Source organism: Carlito syrichta, unplaced genomic scaffold (assembly GCF_000164805.1).
Source record: "Carlito syrichta isolate Samal-C Ts95f unplaced genomic scaffold, Tarsius_syrichta-2.0.1 Scaffold307186, whole genome shotgun sequence".
NCBI lineage: Eukaryota > Metazoa > Chordata > Mammalia > Primates > Tarsiidae > Carlito > Carlito syrichta.
The window spans coordinates 219,298-231,998 of NW_007251282.1; the positions used below are offsets into that span (position 1 = coordinate 219,298).

Here is a 12,701-nt window from a genome sequence, read left to right on the forward strand (position 1 = left end):
TTCACCCATGTCCTTTCCTTTATCTTAATCATTGTAAATTTAAAATAAACAAATACACAAAGAGGGAAGAAAAGAAAGATAAAGGTCACAAAAGAACTTTGGGGAGGTTTGACTGAAAGGGTAGAAAGAGCTAGAGGCCTTTAGGTAAAAGTTTTCAAAATGGGAAAAACTGTTTAGAAACAATCACACTACTGGCTGATTTTATACATTCCATCCCTACCTGAATGTATTTCATTTGGGGGTTTTCATCTCTCTCTGAACCCTCAACTTAGCTTATAAATGACAAGACTCATAGGATAAGGAGATGGAGACATAGGTACGAATGTGGGGAAGAATTTAGGTTGGGGTGATGCCAAGAGGATTGTCATCTTTTCCTTAAGCATGACAACTGTCTACCCAAGGAGTAGATTCTACCATTATCTGCCTGGGGTTTGACTGGGTCCTGCTACAAAGCCCAACTCAAGTGTAAGCTGAAATTCTTGCGGGACTGTACTCTTGTCTCTTCATGGTCAGGTCGGGGTTCACACACACTTGGGAGCAGCTGATAGAATGAAAAATCCCATCATCACCTTACAGATGGGACAGATGAGAAAAGAAAGAGGCAAGGTAGGGATGGAAGTCAGAATGTGAACATTCAAACTGATGTTTCCAAGCTGTGTAGAGGGCTGTCCGAGTGGGAGGCAACAGTTTGCACTTGGTTGCAATCCACTGCATTGTTATTTTTGTTGGCAAGTGGAGTGATGTCACCATCCAATAGAAGCACCCCAGTCCCAGAAGCCTTGTCAGGAATTTCCTCTTCTTGCTCATCCAGGAGTGGTGTTCGTGGCAACTCCTCATCTATGGCGAATTCAGGGTGGGTCATGAAGTTGTGGATGGAGTTTTGGTTCTTGGGTTTCTGAATGCTTTCGTGGAGAGAACTATGGAATGCTTTGACCACTTTGATCTATACCAGGGGAAAGAAATGGAGGATGAGAAAATAGGGAGATGAGAATTGGCCAGAAGAACAAGGAACCGGTGGTTTGAGGAGAGAAACAAAACCCAGACTACAAACCATGACTGCTCAACAACCAAAATCAAACACGTAAGAAGACACCAGGGGGCACTAGAAACATCACACGGCTCAGAGTTCAAGCAGTGGGGTGGAGTGAGTGATGGCAAACAAGTAGGATGTTTCAAAAGCTGCATTAAAAAAAGTAGAAAACTCAAAGCCAAGTTAGCATTCCCAAACAATCCATTCTTCAAATAAAACAGAAAACAAGAAGTTTCATTAGTTCTTTTAGATGGAGGGCAAGGACATTGGAACTAAATGCAAATTAACAGCCAAACTTAAAGATGATTCAGACATGTGGATTTCTGTGTTGAGGTTAAACATTTTGTGAATGTGGAATGGAAAAATTGCACATTAAATTTTAGTTATCTGTTTAAAGCCCTCAAAGAGCTAGCATATACCTATCTGCACATACACATTGGGTGACAGGTGACCATGAATACTGTGCAGCCAGGCAGAGAGATCAATTTTCATTTGTGTCAACGGCATGCAGGAAATTAAAACTCTCCAATTTAATAGTTTGCCCTTTCAGTCAGGAAACATGCATATATTTACATCCCACGACCTCCATTGTGTCCCCGCCCCCAAAGAACACAGAACTCTACTCCTTTGGTCCCTCCCCTGGAAGATGGGGATTAAATTCAGGTGTCAAACGGATGACTTCCTCCTGCCTACTGATAGAAGACCTGGCTCTCATAACTCACATGCATGTCCACGTCTCTGCTACATAGCAACTGTGCCCAATCATGCTGCTTTCTCCAGCTGTTTCCAAATTGTGAAGAGGAGCATGATCTTATGAGAAGAAGGGAAAGGAAGGGACCAAGGAAAGAAACCTAATCCGGGAGGCAGTGCTACAAGCAAGTGGCCTTTCTGATGTGGTGGAAAGTGAATGGAAGAAAGGAAGCAATTTGCAGCTTTGCTGGGCAAAGAGAAATTTATTGACCTATGTCAAAGTCTTTGTTCTACTCAACAAAAAGGAAGGGATTAAATCAATTCAGGGTCAAGAGGGAAAAAAACAACAGTTATTGATCCCTGTGAGCAGGCTTTGCTTGTCCATGGCACCAGCTTTTTTTTTTTTGACAGCTCTGCTTTTGTCTCTCTTAGAACCTGAGTTGGTAGAATTGGGAAGGGGAAGGGGTATGCATCTCTGAGAGGTGAGAGACAGAGACCAGGGGAAAGGCAAGTGGTTAAAGGGCAGTTTGAATTGTTGGGAAGTGGCTGATGCTAGTCTCGTCCAAAAAAATCTTTCATCAGAGAAGAAATGGGAGGAATGCAGGGGCAGTTGTTGAGGTGGAAAGTGGGTAGGGAGGAGTGATGAATGTTGGGGTAGGGCATCTCTTTCATTCCTTTGCTGTTGAAGCAAAAAATATGTTCCTGGAGAAGAAGCAAGAATTTGGAGACAGCAGAGTATACAAAGAGACAGCCAAATTGGCTGACCTCTCTGTTCCAATGCTTCCTACCACTGTATAGAATAACCTTCAAAAATACTCCCCAAAGAAGGCTCGCCATCAGCAGCAGTCAGCACTGTTGGTCCCTCTTCTCTGGAGGAGAATGTATCTCTGCTGGCTAAGGCTTTCTTTATCTTGCTGCACTCTACCTCAGCCTGCAGACCTATCCAGGACTGAGAGTGCTCGGAGTTCAGAAGGCAAGGGACTCCTTGCCACTCAATAGCATTAGCTCAACCGCTTCAGCTAAGAATCAAGGAGCCTGGGCATATAATCACAATGCTGAACGGAAAGTGAGGACCGACTTTTCCATCCTTCTATGATTCCTATTTGGCCATATGATGTATGAATTTTACCTGTCATGTCTCCTTTGATCTCCATCTAGGTGAGATCAGATGGAATTAAAGCTCCATCTAGTCTTCAAGAGGCCCCAAGTTTTCACTTATCTATCAAATCTTAGAGCAAGACGACTTGTATCAAGTGAGCCCAAGCTCAGTGCCTTTTCCCTTTGCCCTGGTACAAATACACGAATCCAAAGCCATCCCATCTCATCAAAGCCATCACTGTTAAGAGTGACAACATAGCCCATACTTTTCACCTGCTCTTGAGATCTCAAAATTGCTAATGAGTACTATAGGAGAGCAGGTATTTTACACTACCAGTTCATCATCTTCAATATCAATGATTTTCAAACTTCCTGTTTCTATTCAATTGGATACTTTATTGAAACAATTATATGTAAAGTTCATGATAGAAAATAGATTTTAACAATTGGGGTTGGAGTGAGGGTCTGCGGCCCTGTTTGCTGGCTTTTCCGTTCACCTGTTGGGATGACCAACAATACTGTTGCAGGTAAACAATAAGGGAGATAAAAGTGAGTTGGGGATGGGTAAATGGAAAAAATAGGGGAAGCTTCTTTGGGAGCGCAAGGAACAGTCATCCAGTTAGACTGCAGAGCTTCAGGAATCTAAAGGGAAACCAGCTACCTGTAAGGGAAGCTCAAGTGAAGAGGGGTCAGAAAGCTTGGGAACACCACCTGGGCTGGTGGCCGGAGAGAAGGGTGAAGGAGGAGGGCATGAGGTTGTGCCAGAATGCCTCAACTCCAACACTGACCACAGAGAACACATGCTGATGAGCAATCACGCATTATCACCACCAGTCCACCCAGGGTAGGCATCATCCCTTCCTGGAGCATAGTGTTTGGTGTGTGAGCAACCCATGGGGACAAGACGGGGCTAGTGAAGTAGTTGCAGTGAAAGCTTCGAGCACTCTCCTCTCAACCAATCAACTCTTCCCTCCCTGATCAAAATTTCTCAAAATCTCTGGCAAATGTCTCTTCTGGGGCCCCTGTCCTACGGGTGAAGTGGCTGATTGAAGTGCACCTCGTTTTCATTACTCAAGAGCCCCACCAGGCTGGATCTTAGATCAGGTATGAGTGCTAAAAGCTACTACTCTCTTGAGCTCAGTGAGGGAGCAGGTGAAGACGCCATCTCCACTGTTGGAATTCTGGAGTTTTCTGCTATCTTTTTGGAAACCAGGGAATGAGAAGGATCAGGGCTATTACTGACCAAGTTCAATTCTGTAAGATTAGAGAAATCTTAGTGATCTATCTAATGAAAGTTGGGCAAATAATCAAATTTATTTGGAAATCTGGAATGGGAAAGAGGTTTTAAAATCCATGACTGTAATTTCTAGGACCCCTGACTAGGAAGGCACAGCTGGAGAAAGAGCAGGTGTGGCCTGTCTCTTCTCTGATCATCTAGCCTTTGAGGGTTGGGAGCACACCCTCTACCAGCTCCTCTTCAAGAGCCAAATGGGCTCAATCTTCTGCTTGGTCAAACCACTGGGACATCTGACACTAACCCTTCCTACCAGAGAAGGATGAGCAAAGCAGAAGTTAGTAAGAAGGAGATAGAAAAACTAGTAAGAAAAAAAAGGAATATAGAGACAAATATGGAAGGACTGGAGCAAGACGCTCTTAGATATTTGCAGGGCAAGGCTTATTTAGTTCTTTCTTGCCTTCTTTGGACCTAAAGAAATTGTATGCATCTACATCAAGGGCCATCCCACATACCTCACATCAGAACACTTACAGTTGGCTAAAAAGACAAAACCAATTGAGTCTTGTCAACTAGCATAGTCCACAATCATGTGAATTACACACAAGGCATCTGTTCTTTCTTTATCCCCATCCCAGAGCTGGTGGTAAGCCTGGGAATGGGGGAGGAAAGAATAGAGCACTTGGATATTTGAAGTCCACAATATACTTAATACAGAGAAACTTCTTCCCGCACTATGGGCAAAGAGTTGGCTGCCTTCTCTCTCCTCTTTGAGTCCCATCTGGGGAAGGAATCCAACAACCTACCAATGGGAACACCAGAGTGAGAGTTGATAGCATTCCAATTGAAAGTCTGGCTGAAAAAGGGGGTTTCGAAACTCTACGTATAAAATAAGATACAAATGGCTGGCTTTTGATGAAACAATCAAACTAGAAGAAAGGAAAAACAAAAACAAAACAAAACAAAAAAGGGGGGCAGGGAGTTGCTCTTCAGAAACTCCTAGAAAAAAGTTTAGTAAATGAAGAAAGAAAAAATAAGTTATTTTGACCCTTTCACATATTTCTCCTGCCTTGATATGAATTAATTGATTCTTTTTTTGAGTTGAAGTCTCACTCTTGCTCAGGCTGAAGTGCAGTGGCATGCTCATGGGCTCCTGACCTGCTGAGTTCCTGCAGGTGATCCTTCCGCCTCAGCCTTCCAAGTAGCTGGAACTACAGGCAAGTGCCACCACGCCCAGCTAATTTTTTGATTTATTGTAGAGACGAGGTCTCGCCAAGTTGCCGAGGCTGGTCTTAAACCCCTGGACTCAGGTAATCCTTTCGCCTTGCCTCCCAAAGTGCTGGGATTACTGGCGTGAGCCACCGTGCCTGATGAATTAACTGATTCTTAAAACAGAGTTTGGTTTAAAGTCCCTGAAAAGTAAAATAATGGGTGTATTCTGTTCTACCTTCTTTTCCTCACACTCAGCTATAACTTGTATGCTTATATTGCCAGACAACAATACAGTGGTAGCCAAAGGGACAAATATTATTGACCGAGTTTGATATTACCTTAATTATGAAAAGTCCACTGGTAAAAAACCTACAGGCACATTAGCACATATCTTTCTTCAGGAGATCCCAAACTTGCCCCCATGTAAAGAGAGTTCCTGGGTTTTCATTTCGCCTAACCTCACACCTAAGCTTAGGCAGTGGGGTTTAGACTCAAAAGAGCAGGAGGAGAGGAATAACATACCCAAACAAAGCAAAAAACAAGGTAAGCAAAACAAACAAAACTCAAGAAAGGAAGAAACAAGCGATGCAGAGGAACACTCAGAAAACAGGATTATTATCTTTAAAATAATTAAGGTTTAATAGCTTTTCTATATTAAAAAAATAAAACATAAGGGCACACAGCCTGGTTTTAGATTGGGATTTTTGTCTTTTCTTCCCTTACGTCAAAAGATCAAAGGGAAAATCCAAAAGGAAAAGATAACCACGGGTTGTTAAAGTGGATGCCACGTGCTCTCTTGTGGTCATTTTAGCAAATCATGCATCATAATAGACTATCACTCACTGCCCATAGGAGGAGATGAAACAGCAGCAACAGAGGTGGTGGGGGAAGATTTGACTGGTACATAGGATGAGCTAGGAACAAGTTTTACATCAAGGTGTTGACCCATGTTCTGTCGCCTTAGGACTCCCTTAATAGAGGCTCCCGTCTGGAATGTGTTAATTACGTCGATCTGCAAAGAATCAGAGAGTGAGACAGCTTTGCTCCACAGTCAGAGAGAGGTGAAGAAAGAGGAAGGGAAGGTTATGGAAGGTTGGGAAGGGGGGTGGAAATTATCGGGAAAGGGAACAGGAGATAGAAAGCAAGAGAGAGATTTCCTTACCCCCAATGGAATGGTGAGAAGGGGGAAAATGTTAATTACATACCACACTTCATTTAGGGAACAATTTGCCATGGAGTCCCAATGCCCAGTCAGAATCTAGTTTTCTCTTCCCTTTTAGCCTATGGTGAGCATTTAAGGTGTTCAGGTGGCCAAGAGTATTTAAAATTTAAAAGAACTTTTCTCTAATAGCTAGACAGAAGCTGGCAGCTTTATTTATTGTTTTTACCTGTACTCTTAAAAATAAGGCAGGCAATTTAAGATACTGAAGGCAAAGTATATATTACTGAATTTTAAGGCTCCTGAAACTCTAAGCCAATTAAAATGGACTATTTTTGCAGACTTTCATGTGTTTAGAGAAAAAATGGGCAGTGTAGTAGCCCACACATAGGTGGACATGATGATGGAAAGGCCCCTGGACCATGAGTTGCAAGGCTCATCCTCTTCTGGGTATCTTCTTTGACATACCCTTTCCCTGGGCTGAAGTGTATAGGGTCCCTGAGAATGGAGCTCAAAGATCCAGTGGCCAGGCCCATTAGAGAGAATGCTATTTACTGCATTAATATATTAGAGATTCTGAAATGTCTGGCAGAAATGCTGACTCAGCAATTCGACTGAGGGAGGGGGAGTTTTGGTTGGTGGTGATGGTGGTGAGCAGGTCTCAGCCTCCACAGAGAGTCTCTGGTTTTCACTGTGCTAATTCTCAGAGACAAAGGCAATGAATGTCACTCATCTTCCATCAATGATCCTGACCTGGGGTCTCAATCAAATCTACCATCTTTATCCCTGACCCCTAAGTAGCAAGGAACAAATCAAAAGGAATTTTCTTTATCCTTCATGGATCTGGTGAAATAATCTTAGAAATATCCACTTGCCTAATACCAGGGGTCTATCTACCAAGAATGTTGGAAAGGGGTTGATTCCATTAACCTGAATTCATTCTCTGGGAGAGAAGATAGGAAAGCAGGCATCATGTGAGTGAGACAGTTGTTCTTATTTATGAAGCTTCCTGAGAAGCCATGACATGTTTAAGGGTAGTTTCTGGATCCAGATCAAAGTTAGAGCTAAAACATCACCCCTTCCTCACATAAAATTTTTGGTTCCAGGGGACTGAAGAGCCTGAACCTGCAGGAGCAAAGGGTTTATACTTGGGAGGGTTCTAGCTCCGTGGAAGAAGGGGCAGTGGAGACACCTTGTTCAGTGCTTGTTAGGGTTACAAGGTCCCAACCTCCACAGTGAAACTGGATCCCAGGTTGAACTTTTCAAATTCTAGCCTTTAAGTTTCTTAAACTTCTGCTTTCTAGTGTTCTTAGCACCCTAAAAGTTAAAGGGAAAAAGAAAGAGGAACAGCCTAGAACTAAGGAAAGGGGAAACCACAACCGGGACTAGACAATAGTTTGGCAACACCTCCCACTCCCAACGCTACAATGAGAATAACAACGGTCAATATTGAGATGGCAGGGGATTTTGTTAGAATCCAGCTGAGGCCGAAAAGTTGATACTAGAAGTGGACCTCAGGGACCTAGAATGCATGTTAGCATAGTTAGCCTCATCTGCTTACAGGGTCAGGTGCATACCAGAATGGTATAAGGTTGATCATTATGGCATTTTTAACAGGTTGCCTTTGGAGCCTAAGTTTAGGCCTCATTGGCATTCTGGCCCAACTGCCTCATGCTCCAACAAGGAAAGGCAGTAGTATACCTAAAGCTGTGTAGGCAGTGAAGCCAAGCAGAGAGGTGCATAGTCAAGGGAATGGAAACTGGTAGTGGAGGGGAAGGAAGACCCGTGAATCTTGGTCTCCCAGGACAGAAAATTGACAAGGAGCAAGGAGGCACTGGAATGAGGGAATCCTGGCTAGGAAAAAAAAAAAAAATCACATAGTAGAAGAGGAGGCAGGTGATCCTGAAGGGAAGAAAAGCAAAGACAGATTATTTTGAAAAGAGTAGACCCAAAGGAAAGCACAGGGGACTTTAGAGACGGGAGCCAAAGGTGCCAGGTTCTATGGGCACTTGACGGATTCAGTAGCCTGGAGGATGAGGCGGAGTGGGGAGTGGGTTATGGGAACTCTGAACAACATGAGGCACTGCTGGGATTCTTCTTTCTGGGATGAGGCACACAGGAGAGGGGAAAGAAATCCCAGTGTTCCCCTACCTGGCCTTCCTTTCCACCTTTTCATCTGCTGTCTTACCCATGGGAGAGAAGTTTCAGCCAGGTATGTAGTTTAGAATATCCACCCCACCGATATTCCCTACACACTGAAGAGGTGAGGTTGACTGGGGAATTTTCTAAACCATCTGCAAGACCAGTTTTAGAGAGTGAAATTTATGATTTGGGGGATCTCCAGTCAATCAACAGACAGAAATAAGCCTGTTCTCTGGAGATCACCCTTGAGGTCTTAGAATTTACATTTTCTTGAGATGGGGAATCTCAGAGTTAAAGCAATAAAGATATGTGGGGTGAGAACAGGAAAAGACAGGATTATCAATGCCTAGACCAGCTCATTCACCCTGGAGAAGGTAGTAACAATTGATGCATGGAAAGTGTGTGTGTCGGGCGGAGTTACTGCAGGGCCATCAGCAGGGGACTTAGGAGCAGCTGCCATCTCATTTCAGAAATTGCAAGAAGGGAAAAGGTTTAAGGAAATTAGAGCTTCCTCCTTGTCAGGAAGCAAGTCTGAGTCCTGCAAAAAAGACACTTCGAGATACAATTGTCACTTATACACTAAACCACCAGATTCCCCACCATGGCCTTACATTTTGAGTGGGGAAGATATAAGAGGGTGTCTCTATGCCACTGCCCCCAGTATTCACTTAATGTGATGTCCTCACACTGTCATTATAGTAATAGGTGCTGCCTGGGGGGACATTTTTCTTTTACAAAGATCCCCCCAGGTAGCATCTACTACTATAATGGCAGTGTGCGGATGTTACATTAAGTGAATACTGGGTACACTGGCATAGAGATGTTGTCTAACTCCTTTCTACTGAAGGGTAGGGAAAGACCCAGAACATCTCCCATCCTGGGGTCAGGTCTGGTGCTTACAAGAGACCTTTTGCAGGAAGCTTGCTTCCCTGACAGAGGGTGGCCAACCCAAAGCTAAAGGACTGAGCTAATAATGTTCCTTGGTCTGATCCTTTGACTACTCTCAGAGGAGCCTGCACAAGTTCCTCTGCTCCTGTCTTTCCTGAAGCAAGGGAACCAGGGCTGCCCATTAGCAGTGAGCCTTTGGAAGGGGAGAAATGTGGCCACCAAGGCCTGCTGCCCTCCCAACACCCCCAAGATGGGAGGTTGCTCCTCCCAGGGAAAGATTAGACCATTATCAGAGTACCTGAGTCTGGATACGGTTCAGGCCCCGGAACCAGAGGATCTGGCCTCGGCGCAGCTCCATCTCTGCATGGTCAATCTCGTCCAGTCCCTCAGCATCCTTGGTGATCTCCTCTTTGGTGGTGCCATGTCCAGCTTCCTTTAAGAACTTCAGGGATTGGGTGGGTATTGCAGAGATGACCTGAGAACAAGAGCAGTGAAAGGAGAGACACCGGAACCAGGTGAGAAGCGCTGTCAATCACCTGACATGGTCAGGCCTTTGAGTAGATAACTCTTTATCCGATCACCACAAACACTGGGATGGCAGTGGGCAGAAGCACCAATCTGCTCAGGTGAGCATTCTCCATGTGCCCACGGCTGTCAGGTTCTCAAAAGGGCTTTCTATATTTATGGACATACAAGAGAGGGCTTATATTCTAGTACTCTACTAGCCACTTGCTTAGTTATAGACTTCATTCTCCTTTTTTTGCCTCATTTCTTCCTTTCCATTTTGCCATCTGTCTTCTAAGGGAAACAGAATGATAATACATAGTATACTGGAAGGGACAGAGACCAGGACCTGGGGGAAAGCCACTCTGGGGAGAAGATAGTCACATTGCCTGTGTATGGGAAGGGAGTAGAGGAAGGCGTTAAAAGTGAATGACTCTCTTTTTAGTTACCACGTGCAACATAATGATCTGTAAACTCTTCTGTTTCTAAGACCTCCATTCTTTTGTTTTGTTTTGTTTTTGTTTTTGAGTCGGAGTCTCACTCTGTCGCCCAGACTGGAGTGCAGTGGCCACTCCCGGCCACCGCAGCCTCGACCTGCTGGGCTCCGGCGATCCTTCCGCCTCAGCCTTCCAAGTAGCTGGAACTACAGGCGCGCACTACCACGCCTGGCTAATTTTTGACTTATTGTAGAGATGAGGTCTCGCCAAGTTGCCCAGGCGGGTCTCGAACCTGCGGGCTCAGGCAATCCACTCACCTCAGCCTCCCAAGGCACGGGATTACAGGCTGAGCCACCGAGCCCGGCTAGACCTTCATTCTTGTTCCATCTCCTATGGAGAAGGAGAGGTCTGCAGGCTGTACAAATGCATGGGGAGGGCGTGCCACCCACCACTCACCTGGCCCCACAGAAGTTCTCCAATCCCGATAAAGAGACACCACAGCCATTGGGACAGGCTGAGTTTTGTGCAACTGAAGGGTTTACCTCCAAACTCCACGATGAAAATCTAGAACAGAGAAGGGGCAGCCCACCATCAAGGAGACGACTAACATGTATCTAGCCCTCCAGCCAAGGCCACCAGAGCCACATCATCCCCCATCCAAGAATCCCTGGGGCACAAAGTCCTGATTTGCATGCTGGGAAAGAGAAAAGAAGAAATCGAGAAGGGGAGGTAGATACAAACAGTCTTTATGGAGTGCTCTGACGGGGAGACAGACACAGTTACTATAATTATGATTAACATAAGATCTGGGGGACTTGGGGAAGGTAGAGGCTTTTTGTGACTAAAGCCAGCGGGTGACAAACAGAAGGCACAGCAACGGAAAATGGAACTGAGGATGGGGGCAAATAAGAAAGGTGCTCTGCTGAGGGATGGGGCAAGAGTACTTCTGTTACACAGTGAGCTCCCCAGAGATGCAGCGTTACTCCAACGAGGGCAAGAAGGAAGAGGTCCAATCCTTTACCACCAGGGCAGCCATGCCCTTTACCCCAGTTCCCACAGGAGGAGCCCAAGCGGGCTGACTATGTCAACCACAAGTGCACCATGTCATCACCTCCCTTTCTCTGAGAATTCCACAGATGGTCTACCACAAGCCCCTTCAGAACAAAGGGGCAGGGACAGGACGAGAGTTTACTCTTGTGCATGCACATTTCATGAATGTAAAAACTTCTGTGTATTTCGAAAAATAATGAAAGGATTCTATGACTCTTATTTATTTGTAACCTACATGCAGCCTTGTCCTGAAGTTCCTTTTTTTTGAGTTGGAGTCTCACTCTATTGCCCAGACTGGAGTGCCAGTGGCCGCTCCTGGCCACTGCAGCCTCTATCTGCTGGACTCCGGTGATCCTTCCGCCTCAGTCTTCCAAGTAGCCGGAATTACAGGCATGCGCTACCGCACCCGGCTGATTTTTTAATTTATTGTAGAGATGAGGTCTCGCTGCCTAGGCGGGTCTCGAACCCGCGGGCTCAGGCAATCCACTCACCTCAGCCTCCCAAGGCGCAGGATACAGGCTGAGCCACCGAGCCCGGCTTATTTTATTATTAATAATAATAATTTTTATAGTCCCGAGGTCTTGCTGTGCTGCTCAGGCTGGTCTCAGACTCCTGGACTCAAGCACTCCTCTCTCATTGGCCCCCAAACTCTGGGATTACAGGTGTAAGCCATTGTGCCTGGCAAGAATTATTTATATTAAATTTTTCTCTGTCCAAATAGGTGGTATGGTTTCTGTCTCCTGAATAGATCCTTACTGATACAAGGGATTAAGACTTGAAAAGTCAAAGGAGGAAGTGATTTATTCTGACAATGAGGATAGAGTACAATGACTTCAACCAGACTTTGAAAGTTGACTTGGATTTTGATAGATAGAGAATGTGAGTAAAATATGAATTTCAGGAGACACTGAGTATGGTGACCAGGCTGCAGTGCAGGATTTATCAAGGAGTGCCCTCAAGGGACACAGAGGCCTAACCAGTGTGGATTTTGGTGGCATAGCAATGAACCCAGGCTTTTTCTCTGGGCAATGAAGAACTATCAAATGTGTCTGAGGAGGAACAGAACAGGATTGAATGTGTCAGAGGAGTATCAAGAAATTGCCTGAGGTCATAGCCATAGGACTGGAATAAGACTCACAAAGATGATTCTGCATTTCTACTGAAGCTCATGCTATGGAGCAAGTAAAGACCAAGTCTGGACTAAGACTTTGACCTTGACCTTGCCCTGCTCTACCTTTCACATGCAGAGGAATGTTT

At 44.9% G+C, this 12,701-nt stretch overlaps 1 protein-coding gene across 1 annotated transcript in view; it reads right to left on the reverse strand.

The window, feature by feature from the left end:
- ATP2B4 (ATPase plasma membrane Ca2+ transporting 4) overlaps positions 1–12,701 on the reverse strand; it is a gene marked incomplete at its 5' end in the record, with an annotated part of 35,271 nt that continues 22,570 nt past the window's right edge. The window contains 4 exons of the mRNA XM_008064068.2: positions 1–943; positions 6,108–6,276; positions 9,752–9,928; positions 10,851–10,958. Coding sequence (XP_008062259.2) covers positions 918–943; positions 6,108–6,276; positions 9,752–9,928; positions 10,851–10,958 — 480 coding nt within the window. The remainder of the gene's footprint in view (positions 944–6,107; positions 6,277–9,751; positions 9,929–10,850; positions 10,959–12,701) is intronic.